At 32.5% G+C, this 22,416-nt stretch overlaps 8 protein-coding genes and 4 pseudogenes across 12 annotated transcripts, besides 5 other annotated features; 6 read left to right on the forward strand and 6 right to left on the reverse strand.

Moving 5' to 3' along the window:
* Positions 1-4,561: part of a mobile genetic element that runs on past the window's edge.
* TVAGG3_0886390 lies at positions 536-1,473 on the reverse strand (annotated as a pseudogene). The gene has a single exon. A coding segment is annotated over exon 1 (938 nt).
* On the reverse strand, positions 1,811-2,782 carry TVAGG3_0886400 (annotated as a pseudogene). The gene has a single exon. A coding segment is annotated over exon 1 (972 nt).
* An 889-nt stretch (positions 4,562-5,450) lies between the features above and the next one.
* Positions 5,451-5,993, reverse strand: TVAGG3_0886410 (uncharacterized protein; the record flags this gene model as incomplete). The annotated part of the gene is made up of 1 exon (XM_051250662.1): positions 5,451-5,993. One exon carries the CDS (start codon positions 5,991-5,993, stop codon positions 5,451-5,453), a length of 543 nt encoding a protein of 180 aa, XP_051086137.1.
* Positions 5,994-6,619: 626 nt separating this feature from the next.
* Positions 6,620-7,454: a mobile genetic element.
* Positions 7,455-8,889: 1,435 nt separating this feature from the next.
* Positions 8,890-8,918: a mobile genetic element.
* Positions 8,919-8,955: 37 nt separating this feature from the next.
* Positions 8,956-9,146: a mobile genetic element.
* Positions 9,147-11,405: 2,259 nt separating this feature from the next.
* TVAGG3_0886450 lies at positions 11,406-12,869 on the forward strand (annotated as a pseudogene). The gene has a single exon. A coding segment is annotated over exon 1 (1,464 nt).
* Positions 12,870-13,852: 983 nt separating this feature from the next.
* Positions 13,853-22,416: part of a mobile genetic element that runs on past the window's edge.
* Positions 15,783-16,318, forward strand: TVAGG3_0886470 (annotated as a pseudogene). The gene has a single exon. A coding segment is annotated over exon 1 (536 nt).
* TVAGG3_0886480 (uncharacterized protein) lies at positions 16,323-17,129 on the forward strand (the record flags this gene model as incomplete). The annotated part of the gene is made up of 1 exon (XM_051250663.1): positions 16,323-17,129. The coding sequence occupies one exon, from the start codon at positions 16,323-16,325 to the stop codon at positions 17,127-17,129; it is 807 nt and encodes a 268-aa protein (XP_051086138.1).
* Positions 17,295-18,392, forward strand: TVAGG3_0886490 (uncharacterized protein; the record flags this gene model as incomplete). The annotated part of the gene is made up of 1 exon (XM_051250664.1): positions 17,295-18,392. The coding sequence occupies one exon, from the start codon at positions 17,295-17,297 to the stop codon at positions 18,390-18,392; it is 1,098 nt and encodes a 365-aa protein (XP_051086139.1).
* Positions 18,428-18,847, forward strand: TVAGG3_0886500 (protein of unknown function, DUF4108 family; the record flags this gene model as incomplete). Its single annotated transcript, XM_051250665.1, has 1 exon — positions 18,428-18,847. The coding sequence occupies one exon, from the start codon at positions 18,428-18,430 to the stop codon at positions 18,845-18,847; it is 420 nt and encodes a 139-aa protein (XP_051086140.1).
* Positions 18,864-19,313, reverse strand: TVAGG3_0886510 (uncharacterized protein; the record flags this gene model as incomplete). The annotated part of the gene is made up of 1 exon (XM_051250666.1): positions 18,864-19,313. The coding sequence occupies one exon, from the start codon at positions 19,311-19,313 to the stop codon at positions 18,864-18,866; it is 450 nt and encodes a 149-aa protein (XP_051086141.1).
* Positions 19,778-20,227, forward strand: TVAGG3_0886520 (protein of unknown function, DUF4106 family; the record flags this gene model as incomplete). Its single annotated transcript, XM_051250667.1, has 1 exon — positions 19,778-20,227. One exon carries the CDS (start codon positions 19,778-19,780, stop codon positions 20,225-20,227), a length of 450 nt encoding a protein of 149 aa, XP_051086142.1.
* TVAGG3_0886530 (KilA, N-terminal/APSES-type HTH, DNA-binding family) lies at positions 20,646-21,233 on the reverse strand (the record flags this gene model as incomplete). Its single annotated transcript, XM_051250668.1, has 1 exon — positions 20,646-21,233. One exon carries the CDS (start codon positions 21,231-21,233, stop codon positions 20,646-20,648), a length of 588 nt encoding a protein of 195 aa, XP_051086143.1.
* On the reverse strand, positions 21,767-22,381 carry TVAGG3_0886540 (organellar and viral DNA polymerase type B; the record flags this gene model as incomplete). Its single annotated transcript, XM_051250669.1, has 1 exon — positions 21,767-22,381. The coding sequence occupies one exon, from the start codon at positions 22,379-22,381 to the stop codon at positions 21,767-21,769; it is 615 nt and encodes a 204-aa protein (XP_051086144.1).

Raw genomic sequence — 22,416 nt, forward strand, 5'->3', positions numbered from 1 at the left:
GAAAATACGGCGCTGTCGCGGTTCGAACCACAGACCTTGACCCCTCCATAACACCACCTTAGACCACTGTGCTACGTAGCCTGTCGACATAAGATTTTATAAATTGCATATTTGACGTAAATTTATTTCCCAGTTATTCAAAAATAATTAATTATTGAAGAACTGAAGGTGCTACCATGTTACCATGTGCTACCAGGTCATTTAACTTCTCTGAAAAAGTGTGACAACAGCCGCTAAGCGGCGAGACCTGAAGGTCTTGACATTTTGACAACAGTTCAGGAGGAAGGTAGTTATGAATTATTTTTGAAGAACTGAAGGTGCTACCATGTTACCATGTTGACAACATGACATTTTGACAACAACACAGGAGGAAGGTAGTTATGAATTATTTTTGAAGAACTGAAGGTGCTACCATGTTACCATGTGCTACCAGGTCATTTAACTTCTCTGAAAAAGTGTGACAACATGACATTTTGACAACACAGCAGGATTAATGCAAAAATAAATTCCAATCATACTTTATAAAGCTAGACCTTCAGGTCTCGCCGCTTAGCGGCTCATTTACAGGTATTTCATCATCAGTAAATGATTCCTCATTATCGTTTGGTTCAACCTGTTTATATAATCCTTTCATTTCTTCTTTCAAAACATAATACATGTTTGTTTACCGTCTATTCTTCTATGTTTCCTATCACATTTATCCTTAATACTCATTTGAAAGTTTTTGTCTTTCATGTCTGATGGTTTGCAGAATAGAGCATTTTCACACGTCATACCTGCACACAATTCATCATAATGTGTATTTATCCATACATCTAAAGGATTTGATGATAATTCAATTAAATCTTGTTTGGCTTCAGTCATCGGTATGATTCGTACATTAAATGATGAAAGGTCATATTGCATAAAATACGTCAGTAAATTATCATAAAATTCCTTTGTGCATGAATCCATTAAATTCTTGAAGTAATCAAATTGACCCTTGAATTTACCATTAACTCTTAAAACTACGTATCTTCTGTCTCCAACTTCAATTTTGACAGGGTAGACGTTGTTAGTTACGAAAATGAAGTTTGCAACGTTCTGAGCTGTTCTTCTGGGTTGATTCTTTTCATTAATTCTTATCTCATTATCCGTAATAATTGATTTCAAAGCGTTGAAGTTTGCGAGTCTGTCTTCACCCACATTCTTGAGTTCATTAAGTACAAGAAACATTTTATTTTCAACTACTGAATTGAAATTACCCGTTAGCTCACTTATTTCGGTAATGTTTTTACATGAATAACCAGCGAGAAGTTCAGAAATAATGTCTGTAAATCTGTTTTTACCTGTTCCCTGAAGTCCTTTCAAAATAATTGCTGTTTCATTCTTGATTCCGGGATGTTGAATCATTGATGCAATCCAGCCGAGAAGGTATTTATACACTTCATCGTTATTATCACAAATGGCTTCTTTAATGAAATTCATAAACATCTCAATTTTTGAGTAATCTGGTTTTTCGAGAACGTTGTATTTATAACCTTGAAACGTTGAGAAAACATCTGGGGAATCAGATTTAAAGCAAACACCCTTAACGGTTAATGAAGACAATTGATTTAGTAGTACATCCCATGCTGTTATGGTTTTACCTTCTTCTTTAAATAATTTAATCATTTTGAGTGACTCTTTCATGTTTGACTGAAGAACAAATGATATTTGATTCATTTTGTCGTGGATATTATAGTCCTTTTGAATGAAATATTTATTTCCACAATCTACAAAACGGATTACACGTGATAAATCCTCAATTACTTCAGAACTGTTTTTATACTGATGATTTTCAGCCTTGCGTCTAATATCTGTTATCAAAAACGAGTCATCAAGTTTGATATCAAATGTTATTTTTGGCTTACGTAATAAAGGTAAAACATATTCATCATAATATTCCTTTTGATATAGTTTTAGAATCTTCACTAAAACAAATGGAGAAGTCATTAAATGTGCATATCTACTACGTGCTTTTTCAAAATTACTTTTTGCATTTTCTGTTAAACTGCAGAAGTTATAAACGTTATCGTATGCTTCATTAATTAAATGATCCGGCCGGTAACGAATTAATAGCTTGAAACAGTGTGAATAATGTTATTTCTTTTTCTAAATTCATGTTTCCACCGTCATTATGTACTTCAAAATCACAGATGCCATCAACTATGCTCTGAGCTAGTTTATCGTCAATGTTTACATCTTTGTTTTCATTCATGATAGTCTTTATTTCTTCATTCTTCTGTTCAACTCTTACCTTAATATTCAAATCATTTAATATATCATTCACTGTTCTAGTTAATGTTGAATCATAACTTCCACGAATGAATGAGTATGTATTGATTGGTTCTGTTGCATTCTTGCGAACTCTTGAATCAGCCATAACCACTAAAGAACGCTTTGAATCATCCATAGAAGTCATGATATCAATATCATAATCATTGCAGGAATAACATTTAATCATTCTGTTCGAAACTGCATAGAAGAAATTAGTGTTGCAATAAATGTGAAGACCTCCTGAAGCGGTTTTAACGATAACATCTTTATCCGAAAGTTTTGATAAAATGTCTTTTCTAACTGTTTCTTTAAGTTCATCATTGTACGATTTATTGATATCAACATCTATAATCGTTAAATTTGATTTTTTTACTAATAAAGCCATACCAGTTTTCCTTCCTCTTCCTCCATCATGTTTGAGGTAGTTATGTAAATCAATCCTGTTTTCACCAATTCTTTCGTTGAGGGTTTTAGTTTCTGCCACAACTAATTCCTCAGCTAATGAATCAATAACTTTTTCATCAGAAACGATATAGTTGTTGTTGTTGTTTGTTGCTGTCATTTATATAGGAATAAAAAATAAAAATAATTTTAAAACTAACTTTATTTTTGGGCTGCATCATATTTCCTGAACTGTTGTCAAAATGTCATGTTGTCACACTTTTTCAGAGAAGTTAAATGACCTGGTAGCACATGGTAACATGGTAGCACCTTCAGTTCTTCAAAAATAATTCATAACTACCTTCCTCCTGAACTGTTGTCAAAATGTCATGTTGTCACACTTTTTCAGAGAAGTTAAATGACCTGGTAGCACATGGTAACATGGTAGCACCTTCAGTTCTTCAAAAATAATTCATAACTACCTTCCTCCTGTGCTGTTGTCAAAATGTCATGTTGTCACATTTTTCAGAGAAGTTAAATGACCTGGTAGCACATGGTAACATGGTAGCACCTTCAGTTCTTCAAAAATAATTATTTTTGAATAACCTAAAAACCATGAGACTTTGTCTCCGGACTCTTTGAGTCACTTAACGATAAAATAAGTGATAACAAATTTTTATTTTTATCATAAATGAATACCCCACAAGCTCAAAATTTACCACGAATCATAACAAGGGAGGAAATGATAAAAATGATGCAAGAACATGTTAAAAATAACAAACCACTAAAATTGAGAAAATGTGGTTATGCGGTAATGATGGAAAGAGAGATGTTGTCGAAGAGGAATAAAAATTAAATTTGGATTGAGTTTAAAAATTCATCTTTATTAAATTCATCTCTTCCAATCAATTTATTTATTCTATTAAATTCTTTTATTTTTGCTTCACTCAGTTTAAGGATTGAACGGTAAGTTTCTAATTTTTCGATTATTTCTTTCCTCTCTTTATCGTTTTCAACCCCACCACATTGTGGCTTCTTTTTGTAATAACATATTTTTGATTTAATTCTGTTTAGTTTCTTTTTATATTCATCGTCTGGACTCTTGACTGCTTCGTTGTCACTCATTTCTGACGAAATAAAAAAATTAAATATTATTTAAATATAATGGAGTAATAAAATAAATCGGAATTTCTATTAATTTATTGTCAACTTCAACTAATGCATTGCCGTTAATATATCTAACAAATTCAGCTATTGTGTCAAATCTTCGTCTTCTTTTTGTCATTGATTTATCAGTTTTTCCATAATCGAGATGAATCAAAACTTTATCCCCTTGTTTAAAATTCATGAGCCCCGAATTAATTTGTTCACGTTTAACATCATTCAACCTTTCCATTTGCTTTCTAATATATTCCCATTCTTTTGAAATATCATTTTTCATTTCCACCGGTTTCATGTTTATTGTTCTATGCCATGTATTATTGTAATAATATACTAACTGCTGTATGATGGAGTCATGATTTCCATCCCAGTATATCTGACCATTAACCCCTAACGCATCTCTAAGAGTTCTCATTACTGCATCAACTATTTTATTATGAAACGTATATGGAGAGGATGAAAAGTAAAAATTAATTTGTGGGAAATAATGAGCCATAGCTGCCTGAAATCCTTTATCACCATCACCCCTTATATTATCTACTCTTTCATGATCTAGTAAGTATTGAATAGCTCTTCTTGTTTCCTGTTCTGTTTTCCCTTTCACCGGAATGCAATATAAATATCTGGTGTTAATGTTAATGGCAAATAAATAAGTAACGTTTCCTCTTGAATATTCTAAATGATCGATTTCGTATGAATATGGATATGGTGCAAATGAAGGGCGACTAAATTTTTCCTTTAACGGTTGAATTTTTGGGTCAGTTGGTTTATTTAATATTTTGAAATCCTTTTTAAAATCTTTTTGCTTCTTTAATGTTTGAAATGGATATAATAAAGTGAATGATGAAGGATTAACTGAAGGAGGAGGAGGACTGTCGTTGGAGGTTTGGTGTTGTAGGTGGTTTAATTTTATCTGCTTTGATTTTGGATTTCATTCCCCCCTTCATTAATTCTGGATGTATTCTATTCATTTGTTTTAAATATGCTGTATATAAAGGTTTGATATACTTTCCCGCTTCGAGTTTATGTTGAAGGATGAATTCCAAAAGTTGATCTTCATTTAAAAGTCGGGCTGAATATGGTTTAACTAATGAATCATAAATTAAAGCTTGTGCTTCATTTATGGTCTGAAGGACCTGGGCGTTTTGCACCTTTTGTTTTTGTTCCTTTGGTTTTGCGGCTCAGGATTATATAATTTATATAATTTATATAATTCATCAATATCTTCTTCTGTTAATACTTTATTTTTGAAATCTTTCAATTGTTTAAGTTGTGATTTACTTTTTCCCTTTGAATATTCATTATTTTTAATTTTGTCTTTAATTTAGAAATTATTTTATCATGATATTTCAAAACTTCATTTTTATAATACGAATAATAATAATCCATATCATCACCCGTTATATTGTTATCATGTTTTTGGAGATATGATTTTAATTCATAATAATTAAGAAAATTTTGATTAAGTACTAAATCATCAATTAAATTTTTTAAATCTACGCTATTCATTTATATAAAAATAAAATAAGTGTTTTAAGGGTGCCCGCCTCTTGAATCATAGTATCAAAACCATTATTTACGGTTCCTTTTGTCTCTTCTGTGGCATTTTATTAAATAAATGGCATACAACATCCATTTTCACAACATACAGCCTTAGTGTGTGCTCCTGTTAATGCAGTCTTACCGATTGTTAAGCGAGTCATTGACCCGTTTTTAAGTTGTAAATTAATATTCTGACCATCAAATATCACTTTATCATTTATTATATCCAAATAATTTTTAGGTGTTAATTGTTTATTTTGTCGTAAACTAACTCCTTTCATTTTTTGTGCAATCTTTTTAAAATCACTTCCAATATATTTATATCTCAGTTTTGATTTAGCATTTTCATATTCATTAACGTTTAATAATTCACAGTCTTCCTTTTTAAATATATGTTTAAGATATTCAGGATTTAATACTCTACGTTTATATGCTCCTAACTGAGTTCTAAAGGTTTTTCTACAAAATTTAGGAATTCCATCCTCTTTAATGTCATCAATGATTTCCATTTCATTATTTTCAATTTCTTCTTCTCGTTTATGAGGTCTTTGATTATGACTCCATTGATTCCATGAAATTAAATATTCTTTATCATTATATTTATACCTCATTAGCTTATTTTGGCTTTCATATTCATTTAATAATTCACAATCTTCATTTTTAAATTGAAGTTTAACCCATTCAGGATTTAAACAATGTTTAATTAATCGCGGAATATCTGACATCATCTATATATAGTTTCTTTTATAAAAAATAAAAAATAAATTATTTTAAAATTAATGTTAATTTTTTAATGATTTATAAATAAATATATTTTAATGCATCGTCTATATATAGATGTAACAAAAAAAGTCACACAACCCGCGCTTAGGTAATACATGATTTGGATAAATTTTACAAAAATAGAAGCTATATTATATTCTTTTCAAAGATTCTTGCAAATCATCAAAAATAATTGTATTTTAAAAAACGATCAAATTATCCTTTCATTATTTTAAACTTAAATTAGTTTTTATGATTGACTAAAGCAATCATAGTTATTCATCATTAAATATACAAAAAAATAATATTTGAGAGTTATTTCAAAAAAAAGACATTGAATTTATTAATTTGTCTCAATTTCAGTATTATAAATTTTTATAATTTCAATATTTTGAAATACACTTTTTAATATTTCAATATTTATGATATTTCAATGTATTAAGTGGTCTCAAATTGAGCATTTCAAATATAAGTGTTATAGACCGAAAATAGATTTTTTCGGTTTTCTCTTCAAATAATTGAAAGAATGATACTATTATAGGTTTATTATATTATATAGCATATAAGCATGCTATAGCCGAAAATTATAAGTTTTGAGAAGAGTGAATATAACACAAATAAATTTGAAAGTAAGTTAAATTGCTTGTTGTTCTTAATAGCTATTTAATGAGAAATCCAATATTGCAAAATTCAAATTGAATGATTGAAAGAACAGAAAAAGTCATTCTTTTCAATTTCGAATATGTTTCATTGTATTTATAATTATATGCCAAATAAGATATTTAAACTTGATTTTTGAAGGAAAATTCACAAAATTAAATAAATTCAAATAATTTTTATTCAAAAATAAACTAGTTATTTGAGTTTAATACTAATTATCTATTCAAACGACAAGGTTTGTAATTTAAAGTATTTTGTGAGATCAGATTGAATTAATATAAGGTTCTTTTCAAATAATATAAATGACCATATTACGCATTTTCGAACATTCTAAACCAAATATATAAAAATGGGAGACGAATGTTAAATTTTCTAGACATGGGGGAGTTGTCTGCAAAGTTTTAGCTCTTATCTCTAACAAAAAATTAATTTTTAAAAAATGACCGAATACGTTTACAGCGAGAAAAAAATAAAAGGCAAGATAGAATTTTCTAGACATAAAAGAAGTTGTTTACCGAGTTTTAGCTCTTATCTCTAACAAAAAATTAATTTTTAAAAAAAGACCGAATACGTTTCACAGCGAGAAAAAATAAAAGGCAAGATAGAATTTTCTAGACATAAAGAAGTTGTTTACCGAGTTTTAGCTCTTATCTCTAACAAAAAATTAATTTTTAAAAAAAAGACCGAATACGTTTCACAGCGAGAAAAAAATAAAAGGGCAAGATAGAATTTTCTAGACATAAAGAAGTTGTTTACCGAGCTTTAGCTCTTATCTCTAACAAAAAATTAATTTTTAAAAAAAAAGACCGAATACGTTTCACAGCGAGAAAAAAATAAAAGGCAAGATAGAATTTTCTAGACATAAAGAAGTTGTTTACCGAGTTTTAGCTCTTATCTCTAACAAAAAATTAATTTTTAAAAAAAAGACCGAATACGTTTCACAGCGAGAAAAAAATAAAAGGCAAGATAGAATTTTCTAGACATAAAGAAGTTGTTTACCGAGTTTTAGCTCTTATCTCTAACAAAAAATAATTTTTAAAAAAAAAGACCGAATACGTTTCACAGCGAGAAAAAAATAAAAGGCAAGATAGAATTTTCTAGACATAAAGAAGTTGTTTACCGAGTTTTAGCTCTTATCTCTAACAAAAAAATTAATTTTTAAAAAAGACCGAATACGTTTCACAGCGAGAAAAAAAATAAAAGGCAAGATAGAATTTTCTAGACATAAAGAAGTTGTTTACCGAGTTTTAGCTCTTATCTCTAACAAAAAATTAATTTTTAAAAAAAAGACCGAATACGTTTCACAGCGAGAAAAAATAAAAGGCAAGATAGAATTTTCTAGACATAAAGAAGTTGTTTACCGAGTTTTAGCTCTTATCTCTAAACAAAAATTAATTTTTAAAAAAAGACCGAATACGTTTCACAGCGAGAAAAAATAAAAGGCAAGATAGAATTTTCTAGACATAAAGAAGTTGTTTACGCGAGTTTTAGCTCTTATCTCTAACAAAAAATTAATTTTTAAAAAAAAGACCGAATACGTTTCACAGCGAGAAAAAAATAAAAGGCAAGATAGAATTTTTCTAGACATAAAGAAGTTGTTTACCGAGTTTAGCTCTTATCTCTAACAAAAAATTAATTTTTAAAAAAAAGACCGAATACGTTTCACAGCGAGAAAAAAATAAAAGGCAAGATAGAATTTTCTAGACATAAAGAAGTTGTTTACCGAGTTTTAGCTCTTATCTCTAACAAAAAATTAATTTTTAAAAAAAAGACCGAATACGTTTCACAGCGAGAAAAAATAAAAGGCAAGATAGAATTTTCTAGACATAAAGAAGTTGTTTACCGAGTTTTAGCTCTTATCTCTAACAAAAAATTAATTTTTAAAAAATGACCGAATACGTTTCACAGCGAGAAAAAAATAAAAGGCAAGATAGAATTTTCTAGACATAAAGAAGTTGTCTACCAAGTGTCAGCTGTTACTTCTTCTCAATACTTATATAAAATAAAAATCTTTATTATTTATTTAACCTTTATTGTTTTATTAAAATTCATTTATTTTATATTATAGTTTTATTCTTTTAGCTACTTGTAAAATAATCTAATTTTATATCATCATTTTACCGGATTATTCTTCAGTACATCGATTGTGTATAGGGCTGTACAAGATTTAAAAAAACATTGCCGGGTTACCGTAGAGGCCTAAAAAAATCGCGCCTCGGCGGCAAGCCGCCTCGGCATTAAGAATGCGCATCTAAATTTTTATATGTCCTTCTTTCTTTTATTTTTCCCTTCCCTTTCTTTTTCTTTTTTTCCCCTCCTCTTGCTCTCATTTACCTTTTTTTTCCTTTTCTCATCATTTTTCAAAATTTTAAATTTTTATCAAAAATCTTGCCTATAAAAGCAGACTATGGAACCTTTTAATGCCTCTTAATCAATATTATACAGCATAAAGCATATTAAATGAAAGTAATTACGTATAAATTTATTTTATTATCTTATTTATTAATTCTTTAGCATGTATTGTTTAATATTAACTTTTCTGTACATTAAATATGATATCTCCAAAAAAATATAAAACCAAAAATAATTGAAAAAAAAAAAAAAAAAAAAAAAAAAAAAAAAGGAAGTGGGGCTTCCAGGCACTTCTGTGCTTCTCTAGCCCTGAGGATGTTTAGAATATGAGAGAGGTCCTATAAACCGGAGAAAGTGTCATATAAACATCTGTCATTTTACTCAGAATTTTATACAGAATTCGGCAAAAATATATTTTAGGGTAGAAGGGTATATCTAACCTCTTTTCTAACCTCATTTCTAACCTCTTTGAATTTTCATGAATTTTCATGAAATTTACACCAAAAATATATTTTAGGGTAGAAGGGTATATCTAACCTCTTTTCTAACCTCTTTTCTACCCTCTTGAATTTTCATGAAATTTACACCAAAAATATATTTTAGGGTAGAAGGGTATATCTAACCTCTTTTCTAACCTCTTTCTACCCTCTTGAATTTTCATGAAATTTACACCAAAAATATATTTTAGGGTAGAAGGGTATATCTAACCTCTTTTCTAACCTCTTTTCTACCCTCTTGAATTTTCATGAAATTTACACCAAAAATATACTACTAGGGTCATTTACGAAGAAATCTCAACAAAGTCTTTACGATGAAGTCTTGACAAAGTCTTTACGAAGAAGTCTCAACAAAGTCTTTACGAAGAAGTCTCAACAAAGTCTTTACGAAGAAGTCTTAACAAAGTCTTTACGAAGAAATTCATGAAAATTCAAGAGGGTAGAAAAGAGGTTAGAAAAGAGGTTAGATATACGCTTCTACCCTAAAATATATTTTTGGGTCATTTACGAAGAAGTCTCAACAAAGTCTTTACGAAGAAGTCTCAACAAAGTCTTTACGAAGAAGTCTTGACAAAACATTTACGAAGAAATTCATGAAAATTCAAGAGGGTAGAAAAGAGGTTAGAAAGAAGGGTTAGATATACCCATTCTACCTAAAATATATTTTTGGGTCATTTACACTCATTTACGAAGAAATCTCAACAAAGTCTTTACGAAGAAGTCACAATAAAACATCTGTCAAAAACCGCTTTTTAACTTCACTTAAAATGCCACGTAAGCTACGTAAGAATATACGTAAGAGGAAGGGAGCATTGAAACATCCAAAAAGTAAAACTGACACCACAACAACAGTTGCAACAACAAATGCTGAATGACCCCACTATGTTGCAACAAATGTCAAGCAATCCTATGCTTTTAAAACGCGAGTTCTTGGTGCACAGAGTGGAGGTTTAAGAGCGGCACTTTTAGCGAAAATGGCAGGCTATGGTGGAGCTGCAGACGGAACAGCTTATAACCCTCAAAGTCAAATGAATTTGAGTTCACTCAAAAATCAAATAACAGATGTCAAAAGTCAAACATAGACATACAGAAGCAAATAAGTGAAAACGAAAAGAAACTAGAATATGACAGACACACAAAGAAACTAAATGAGTTAAACGTAGAGAAAAAGAAGAAAGAAGAACAACTGAAAGAACTAAGTACAGAGCAATATGCGAAAAAAAGTGTCAGAAAAAGCAGCAGAAGTAGCAAAATGGAACAAGATGTCATAAATTTGAAAAACCATACTACTCGATATAAAGTACTGAAAGATGAAGAGATAAAACAAAAAGCCCTGAAGACATATATGGATAGCGATGAGTATAAAAAAGGAAGTTGAAGCAAATGTAAAGGCAGAAAAACTTTTACAGTTGCAAAACCAAACCGTACAAGTATGAAAACTTAGCACACAGAAAGTAAAAATAACGACGCGGTTATGCAAAAGGCAATGAAAAGCTCAGAATATATAAAAGCTAACAATGACTGGTTAGATGCCCAAAGCCAACGCTAAAGCAGCCCGCAGCTTATAGGGTCAATAAGGACAAAAATACAAGCGGATGAAGACAGTTCAAAATGAAGCTTTAACGAATGCTGACTTTAAGAACGCCTTCGAAGCTCTTCATAGTAAGGTGAAACTAGTGAACGACTTCTCATCTGGAAAGAAACTGAAGTCTGAAGGTTTGCGACAAAGAGTTAAAAGAAGTAGCACAAAATATGACGAAAATAACAGATGCAGCAACGAGACAGGCAGTTCAAAGTGCCTATGACGCCGTTAGAGCAACTGTTGTGGAAAGTCAAGAAAAAGAGTTACAACAGACCAAAACAGACCTAGTAAATGCTTTCTTAAAAACGAAAAGTCAGGTAGGACATTACGCTGCAGATGGAACATATGTGCCAGCTGGTGGAACTTATATACCAGCTGGTGGAACTTATATACCAGCTGTTGGAATTTATATACCACCAAACCCTCCAAGAGAAGCACCTGCACCAGGACTACCTAAAACATTTACATCGTCACATGGACACAGACACAGGCATGCACCAAAACAACAACCAAAACCAACAGTTCAACAACCAGCACAACAACCACCTCCACAACCAGCACAACAACCAACAGTTCAAAACCCTGCACAACAACCACCTCCACAACCAGCACAACAACCAACAGTTCAAAACCCTGCACAACAACCAACAGTTCAAAACCCTGCACAACAACCACCTCCACAACCAGAGCAAGGACATAAAAGAAGTAGAGAACAAGGAAACCAAGAATTCTTAAAAATGCTTAAAGAAGACTATGGTTACCCAGATACTATTGACTTTAGTGACAGATATAAAGAAGCTATTAGAAAGTTCAATGAAGGAAATACTGACCCGAACCTATTTAGCTTTATGGCTCAACACCAAATCGGATATAATTTCAAAACCTGGAAAATACAAGCTCGCAAAGGGATATGATTTAATAGCATATCATCCAAATGACATGAACGAATTTACTCCGAGATATTTGGTGTCAGAGCTAAATGATGATTCAACTATCTTCATGAAACGCGTAAAAAATAGAGACGGAACGAAAGAACAGAGGCTTATGAATGCGAATGACTTAAATAGGGAACTTGTTGAAAACGGTCTCGGAATATATGAAATGCCAGCAGATGAGGTACAAGAAACTCCACAGGAAGAAGTTCAGATACAACCAGACATGGAAGAAATAGTTCAGCAACAACAGCTAGAAGAGCCTGAAGGAAACGAACAAGTCCCTCCTTTGGAAACTAACCTCACAGAACTAGATGAAGATTTGGAACAGCCGAAAATTCTTGACCCTCAACAAGAGTATGCGGAGAATATGGAATATTTCCAAGAGTCTAAAAAAAAATTCGGCTGACATAGTAGAAGAATATCGAAAAATGTTTGCCGACATACAAAAGACTCCAACACCAGATGAAAATATTCAGCATAGAATGGAAGTACTGAAAGAAAATGTACACAAATACAACAACCCTTTTTACTTACGAGCATTTAACGTTCAATCTTCGGATGAACTCGGTGAAAATAAAAGGTTAAATTTCAAGAAAACATATAGAAATGAAACATTGTTTAAAGTTCATTCAGAACCTAACCAAGATGGAAACAAACCTACTTTTGTTTCTGCAGACGATGGAACTACAATGAGATGGGGTCATAAAGCTAACCCGGATAGGTGGTTCATAAACTTACAACCACAATTCCAAGAAGTTGTAGACGCAATGGAAGTCAATGGTGAACCAGATATAGCTGGTATTTTCAGCGCGGCTTTAATGCCATTGAAAGATATGAAAACATGCAGATATTTTGGACCAGTATGAAATGAACATGGCTGATGGAAATAACACCTGACGTTCTAAAACATTTATCTCAAAGAACTACACAGAACCATAGAGATGGTATATTTGGTGAAGAGTTTAGAAAGAAAGTTAGGGAGAGCGAAGGAAGAGAACCTATTGTACATGACCTTGCAAACGAAAGTTTACAAAATGTCATAAAAACTTACTTTGCAGACAATGAACCGAGAAGGGATGAATATTTAAAAAACTCAAATGGACAGTACCAAATGAAATGTTAGTATTGAAAAACATGTTCCTTGACAAAATAAAACACAACTACAGAAATAAACGACGCAAGACTGAAAGATTGGGTAGAAGCTTTCCCATTCACAAAAGATATAGTTTGGTAACATGGAAAGAAAACCAGAATGGCTACAAAAACATATATTTGGAAACGAGCTTATTCCATATGGACAGGCACTGTTTGAAGAGCTTGAACCGGAAACTCAGGAAAGAGTCATACAAACAACAATACGCGAAGACTCAAATACAAACTATTGACAAACTCTTCTAGGATATAGGTTACCTGAGATGGCGCGACCAGAGCCAAAAGGCAAAAAAGGACATGGGAAATTTGCAACATACTAGATGAACATAATGCAAAGATGCAACAACTTCAAGCAGAGGGCAATGAAGGAAAAAGAAGAGTTAAAAACTCAGTCAGGAAGAAAGTAAAGCTTGGTCCACGTGGGTTCTATTATGACATATAAATCCAACTATTCTATATTTTTACTCATATGAAATGTACGCCGCTTCAGAATAATAACGCCAACAGTTTTGGATGCTATGAATGGAAATGTTTCCGAATGGTATAACGAATGCGACAATGCCATTAGAAGGTCAGAAATAGTTCCTGGAACTTACGAATATACAACTGCTGTTTCTTATGGAAACGTAGGTGAGTTTGGAGAAGGTTCTTCAACAACAGTAGATATTGCTTGCGACAGGTTTCATATAATTTCTATTGACAACTCATTCTTATACGTGGAACAAGACATTGAAATAAAACCTTCTGCCAAGTTGTCTGACAAGAAAGGTTGCAATGGAATTTTCTATGTCGGATACCAATATGCTCCAGAAGTTTTCATGGGATATAAGATATATTCTAACTCTGACTTAGTTCAAACAGTAACATGGGCAAACTATGAATGGTTCGCTTTGAGAAACTCAGTACAACCACAAGCTAGAGAACAAACAGACCAGTATGCAACTATTGAGAAAATAAGAAGACTTGACCCTAACGTTCCAGGAGTTTATGTTAACCTTTCTGGACAAACTGCAGCAGCAGTAACCAAAGTAAAACTGAAACTTAGAGTTCCTTTGTCATCTTTCCTCATCTTCAGGTTTTTAAGATACTTGCCAAACTGGGCAGGAAAAATTTCTATCGAACTTACTCCAAGCAAAAATAACTTAGTCATTGCACCAACACAAGACCCATTCACTCTTACAGACGTAAAGGGAGCAAATCAAACGTCATTCGCCGAATTTTGCAAAGACAAAGTTGACTTAGACTTTGGTTTCTCAAACCTCAACACTGATGTAAACTACTACTTCAATGCTGCTGGAACTGCTTGGGACCCAGTTAAGTTCACATGCGAAAAGTTTGAATGCAAGAGAATAGAAAGCAGACTTGCAGTCTATATGTTGGACCCAGATATTTCAAATGCTTTAGCTGCCAAATATATTGCAGTTCCACTTATGTTCCCTATACACCAAATATCTGTCAAAGACTTTGCAGGTGAAGTTGGAAACCAAAGTGCTGACCCAGGTGCAAGAACAGATATTGCTTTAACAACTGCAATGAAACATGCAGATACTATGTTTGTACTGTTCAGACGAACTATAAATGACTATTCTTGCTTCTACAACCCTGGTATTAAATACCATATAAACATAGATGGCAAATACTATCCAAGAGAAGAATATTCTACAGTTGAGGATATGAGGTCATACAACTTGACATTAGATGCTATGAACTTTAACAACAACTTCACAACAACCATTAACCCTGAAATGCAAAGTTCTATTATGCCATATGTGAAAGTATGGACTCATACAGGAGGTCAAAAAACTCAATATACAAATGGAGACCGTTCAAACTTTTGGCTTGGCATTCCATTTGCTGACTCAGAAGACTTTATGGGTGGTATTTCAACTGTTGGTACAGTTCAAATACAATATACTGGTGACAGAGACGGTCCAGATGAATTGAAAGCAAAGAAGTTTACAAAACCAATAGCACTTTTCACGGAAGATGCTCTTTTGAAGATTCGTTCGATGAAACCTGCTGGGGCTCCTCAGATTGGCATAACGACAGCTTCCATCGAGCAGATTTTGGCAGCAGGTCAGTAAGTTGTTCTTGAACTGACTTCTCTCCGTCAAATATTGACAGTACGCCAGTTTTGATATAATATTGTATTAAAAACTTTCCTTTAGAAATATCGGTCAGTTTTGTTGTTATATTTTTGTCAACGTCAAGAACTTTCACCATCTCGGTTATACCAACTTTCTTTGCTTTATGAAAATATTTTGGTTCAGCAAAGACTGCTATTCTATAACATTTTCCATTGTTTGTATAAAGAACTACTCTGTCAATGAACTTGTATTGTTTGTGTGTGTAAACTTTGTTTTGCTTCAATTCGAAGAGATATCCGAATACGTCCATCTTTTTATTCTCAGTAAAATGTCATTTCCGAAAAATAGAAGCGTAAGTGTTTCAAAAGGTTTAATGGCGGTGGCAGATGTGAAGTTAAATTCACCAACTCAAACAAACAGTCAAAGTGTTGTTGTCAATGTCAAAGAAAGAGATGTTGAAGTGGGGAAACCATACGAAGACGAAGATGGTATAACAATAGTTCCTGTAAAAGAACAACCAACATATCCTGAAGTTAGCAGAGACTTAAGTTCTGTTGCAGATATTCGAAACGACTACCAACAACTTAAAGACAAACTTAAAACTCAGGAGAAGATTTGTCAGGCTTTAGGTATAATGTTAAACTTGGTTGAGCACAACCCTGTAAAAGTGAACTCATATGTCATTGCACCTCATGAAGTTTTGAAAGAACTATTGAAACTTTTGACAGAGGCAGACGATATAAACATCAAAGAAATAGAACCGACGTTAGTTGCTGTGGTGTTTCATATAATGTCATTGACAAGATATACGTTATGAAAGGAGGTGAAACGTTGAACTTAAAATATAGTTTCCCAGACGTCATAAAAATATTTGACGACCACAACATTTCATTAAAATTTACTTGCTAAGTAAATGGCAGAAGACATAGTGGTTTATACTATTACGACTAAAAACCCTGAGTCATATAATTCTATAACAACAAACTTACAAAGTCCTCAAGGACGGTATTGTAAACTAACTTTAAACACAATGACGACTAAAGCCTGTTTTGCTCTTTTGACACCAGAAGATTTTATTGTTGTGAATGGTAAAAAATACTTCTTTGAAGATACTTACTCAGATATACCACCAACAGGTTTTGTTGACTTATTTAATACTTTAAGGACGGATGTAACATGTGCTGCAACTAGAGCAGGTTTCATTATGTTTGGATGTCCGACTGAGTTTACTATAAACGATATGAGCTATAATACAAAACTTATATCTGGTTTTTACTACCAACAGTTTCCTATAACAGGAAAAGGTGTCATACAAGGTTTGTCTGTTCCATTGACTTTAAGTACACCTATTTTATATATTGTTTCAAACTTAGGTTCAAAGTGCTATTCGAATGTCGACAGAAACTACTATGACCAAAAGATACTCATGCGTATAAACAACACTTTCTCTGCTGGTTTGCCTATTGTTCATTCGAATGCAGAGTTTTCAGCTTTAGTAAACTCAAACACTTTAGCAAACATAAACTTAACCTTAGTTGACGCAAACTTTGTTCCTGTAAAACTTTTATGTCCTATGTATTTGTCAATGACGGCAGAAAGTTTCGAATTGGAAGATGCAACTGGTGAAAGTATTGTACTACAAGAACAACTTCAACAACAAATAGCTCAAGAACAACAAATGCAACAAATGGAACAAATGCAACAACAAAGTCAAGAATAAAAAAAATATTTTTTTTATTTTTATAAAAATGTACAGAATAGACGTTTCAGATTTTTATGACTTCCAAGCGTTCAGAAATATGTGTCCATTAGAGACTATAACAAAGCAGTCGAGAATTTGAAACGTTTAGTCACTTATGTCGACTCTGCCCCAGAATGTTATGTTATGAAAGAATGGGATGTAGTCTTTAACAAACCAAGAGCAACAATAGTTTCAGAACAAGAATGTAGACAGAAACTTAAGAAAATAAAAGTCGTACAAGTTGGTATGAAGATGTTAGATGCTTGGGATATCTTATTGTCAAAACTTGAAGATTTTTCAGTTCGTGGTATAAAGTTCTATACACCATCTCCAAACTTCTATTCTATCTTCACTGGATATAAATACGAACAAGTAGAATGGAAAGAAAATATTATAGAAGCTTGGTTAGACCATGTCAAAGAAATTATATGCAATGGAAACGAAAGAGTCTATGAGTATATCTTATGTTGGTTTGCAAACATCTTACAACATCCAAGTGCTAAAAATGAAACTGCTCTCATTATAATTGGAAAACAAGGAACTGGTAAGAACACATTCTTTACAGATATTTTGTGCAAACTGTTAGAGGGCTATTCGAACCCGAATATGACAAACTTAGAAAACATCTGCGGTAAATTTAACTCCTCAATAGAGAATATGAAACTTATAGTTTGCAATGAACTTCAAAGTATAGATACAACAAAAGTTTTGAACTCAGATGCTTTGAAGAGTCTTATAACAGACAAAGTTGGAGTTGTTGAAAGAAAATATAAAGACCAAAGAGTTTGTGAAAATGTTGCAAACTTCATTATGGTTTCAAACAACGCCGTTCCGATGAAGTTAGAAAGTTCTGACAGAAGATATGTAGTTGTCAGAACGTCAGAAGCTCATATGCAAGATACAGAATATTTTGACGACTTAGCAGAAACTTTGACACCTAACTTTTACAACCACTTGTTCTCATATTTCATGACATTAGATATTTCAAAGTTCAATCCAAGACAAATTCCACATACCGAAGAAAGACAAACATTGTTAGAAGCAAACAAGAGTGTATATGAACTGTTTATAGATGAGACTAACTTTGAGTGTTTAGATGAAAGGTCATTGTACGACTCGTATAAACAGTATTGTCAAGAGTATGGTTATATGGCAGCGTCTAAACGAACATTCTTGGCAAATGTCAAAAATCTTTTAGATGTTCAGAATGGTGTATATACAAAGAAAAATTTTTATGAGTAAATTTTAAAAAAATATTTTTTTATCCGATAGAAAAGATGGCAAAATTCATCTCAGTAAACAAGTACATGACAGAAGTCAAAGAAGAACTAGACCCATTCGCATATTTGAATGTTTACTTCTACCATTTTGAAAAGTCTACATTTGACAAAGTTTGGAACATCGAACCAGTTAAGTTTGCTATTGTGACTAAAAATGGTGCGAAATTTGAAGACTTAGACATTGACGGTATGTTGACAGTCAAAGAAAATTTTGACAGAAAGTTCTCAAAACTCGAAGAAGGCAAAGCATACAAACTTGTTATACCTTATGAACCAAAGAAAGCAGACGACTATGAATATTATGAGTCTAAGATAGTTGAAGTTCAAGGTAAATTGGGTAAAAAGATTTTAGAGTCTAAGCCAGTGTTTGCTCCTAAAGAGGAAGAGAACATTGACATTGACCCAGAAATGTTCTAAAAATAAAATTTTATTTTTACATGTCAAATTTCTTTTTCTCTGGCTCTGGTTCTTTCTTCTCTTCTTCTACTTTCTTTTCTTTCTTTTCTCTCTTCTTCTTCTTCTCTGGTGGAGTTATGTCAAATTTGGCGCAACCATATTTATGTAAAAGTTCTTTGTCCTTTAATAGCTCATCTATTCTGTTTTCTATTTCATCTTCAAGAACAGCGCATGTGTCTTCTTTGCATTCTAAGAACTTTTGTTGGACTTCATCTTTCCAATCGGCGTCATCTCTGTCAACAAGTCTGTCATTGACAAACTTAAAGACTGCTCTTTGTAATGTTTTATGGTTCTTGTCATATTCCCAGAAACAGAACTTTAGAACAAATTCACCTTTCTTGTTTACACTATGTAAGATTTTATGGTCGACAGATGTTTTGCTGTCAAAAAGTTTGTCTCGAATATAGATAGCGAAATCGCTAGACATTTTCAAAAAGATAAAAATTTTAATTTTCTAAAAAATATGTTAGAAAAAAAGTTTGCTGACATTGACAAAAAATTTGAGAATGTTTTAAATAAGAACAAGAGGAAGTTGGAAAATGCTCAGATAAAGCCTATACATGACAAGTTCTTATTTGCTCAGAATGGTATAAACAGGTCTAATCGCACCACCTGGGTCGGGTAAGACTTTTCACTTATCTTAAAATGGCTGCACAACAACAAGAACTAGATGAGAAGAACCCATTCTATGAGTTAGTAGTCATTTGTAGTACTTCTGGTCAATTTGACCAAACCGTAAATTCGTTCAAAGATATTATAAAAAAGTCTAAGTTAGTATGTATAAAAGACTCTGAGTTGTTGGATTGGATAAAGAAGTACCAAAGAAGAGTTTTGAAGTACAATGCTATAAATGAGTATGTCAATTCTAAGTTTAAAGACCCAAATGAGGAAATGCAGAGAATATTAGAGAAGAAACACTTCAGAAACAAACAGAAAGAGATAGAATACATTTCGAAGAAATTGCAATCTTACGATTGGAAGACTTACCCTCATAGATGTCTTCTTATCTTAGATGACTTTGCTTCTCATCCTTTGTTAAAGAACAGAGAACAAGACATGTGTCGAATTCTCAAGAAGCTCAGACACTTTAACATCTCAGTTGTCATTTGTGTACAGACAGCAAAGAGTTTAAGTAAGGATGTTAAAAGAATACTTACTGATATCATACTTTTCCCTGGATTGTCCGAAGACGATTTCATGGAACTTATGAAAGAGTCCATGGCAGGTAAGTTTGACAGACATGAACTATGGGAGAAGTACAAAGTCATACAAGACCCTCATACTTCTTTCAGAATTCATATCTACGCAAACAAAGTTCAAATTGTAAAAAGTCAAGCTTGAAAAATAAAGAGTTTAGTCTTAGTAAGTCTGTTGTGGTGCTGGGGCTGTCGGTTCTTCTGGCTTTGGAAGGCATTCAGGAAGAGGAACGTGAGACATTCGTTTGTGTCCTGTCGGAAGGAAGAACTTTTCCAGTTGTCGGGAAAAATTTTTCCAGTTGTCGGGAAATTTTTTTCCAGTTGTCGGGAAAAATTTTTCCAGTTGTCGGGAAAAAAGTTCTCAATTTTCGAAAATTTGAATGGTTTACGGACGGACAACAGGAAAATTTTTTCCAGTTGTCGGGAAATTTTTTTCCAGTTGTCGGGAAATTTTTTTCTTGTCGGAAGGAAGAACTTGGAATGCCAGAAGGATTTGACAAGACAATTTACCTTATAGAACTACCTGAGCCATCTGAAGTCAAGCGTAAAAATAAATGGTTCATCTACTCTGCTTGTTTGAAGTTGTCAAAATACTCTGTTATTTTTTCCTTCAGTAGCGGTAAGTCTTCTTTGAAGGTAAGTATTGTACAACCTTTCATATCATAGTGTGTTTGAGGTAAAGTATCTTGAACTATTTGTTTCACATCTTCATTTGGTGTCATTGAAATCGGTAAGTTTTCACGATAGAACCAATTTCTGTCAGATTTGTAAATCTTAGCAAGGTCGTAAAAGCTTTTGTTGTTTCTTCTGACTAAATGCAACATAACCATATCTCTGTCTTCTTCATTTTCCATCTCTTCAGTATAAATCATATACTTATAGTTCTTTTCCTTTCCTTTTGGTACCGAACGTGGTATTCTTTTCTGAATGCTTTTGTCTTTTGCTTCAAGCTTGTTCTCTAGCTCTTCACGTTCTTGTCTGTGAATTTCATCTAACATCATGAAAATATAACAAGCGTAACGAGGTGAAGCCCACATTGCAACAGCATTTACAAGAAGTCTATGTACATACCAACCTCTCAAACCATTTGGCAAATTTTCACGATTTTCGTACGGAATCTCGACCCGCGGTTTTCTACCACTCGCAAACATATGAGGAAATTCTTCTAAAAGTTCTTTTGTCTGTTGGTTTTCAAACCAATGACGTGCTTGCTTTGTAGAACGAAGAGTATTCAAAATACTTTGCATTTGGTACATATCGTCTTTGACCGAACGAATGAGACGTAACTGTTTGTTAAACTGAACCCACTCATATTCTTCATTTATAGCTTCATGGACTATAACTGTTGTTGTGTTCTCGGTTGTTGACATATCTGTCTTTACATACAGGATAAAAAAATATTTTATAAAAAACTAACTTTATTTTTTCTATCTTAAGGAAATTCATGATTTTCATAGAGTTTTGGCGACCAGGATTTCTTACCTACTCGCAATTTTTTACGATTTTCGTACGGAATCTCTTCTCTCGGTTTTCCGAGGAAAGCAATCTTATGCCATTTTACTCAGATTTTCATACGGAATTCAGCAAAAATAATGTTTAGGGTAGAAGGTTAGATCTAACCTGTCTTCTACCCTCTTTTCTACCCCAGTTATTTTATAAGCGTTTTACATGGTAAACGTTATTTTTACATGTATTTTTCAGCAACTTCGTCAAATAATTTTATAGCTTTAGCTATCTCATCTACTTCAAACGTTTCTTTACCTTTCGTGGGAGCACCATACATTTTCTCAAACTTTTCAAGTAGTTCTGTTTCTGCAGCTCTCATATCGTTAACGAACGCAACCTTAACTCTATTGACTGTACTGTCATATCTTTGAGTTATATTAAATGTTCTTCCTATCTTATATCTCTTTGTATTGAAGTCCTTCGGTTTCTGAACGATATAAAGTAAGCCTTCACTGCAACGTTCCGTATCGAATGAACCATATGTTATGAAATTATATCCAACAACTGGGTCAATCCAGAACAAAACTATTGGTATAAGACTTTTGTCTATAAGATATGCTGTAGTTCCATGAAATCTTACCGATATCATAAGCTCAGGATTTTTTGTCAAAATTTTCTGAGTAGAAGCATTTCTAACCCAGTCGTGGGATGTTTTCTTTTCAGATAGTGTTAAAATGTCTGACAAAGAATATTTGTTGTATTTCTTTGAGTATCTTACGTTTAAATCACCTATTCTAACCAATTTGGTGTCATTGTCTATCTTTCTAACTGTTTCAAACTCAGTGTTTGACATTTCCTGTTCTTACATACAAAATAAAAAAAAATATT

This window comes from Trichomonas vaginalis, chromosome VI (assembly GCF_026262505.1).
Source record: "Trichomonas vaginalis G3 chromosome VI, whole genome shotgun sequence".
Classification (NCBI taxonomy): domain Eukaryota; phylum Parabasalia; order Trichomonadida; family Trichomonadidae; genus Trichomonas; species Trichomonas vaginalis.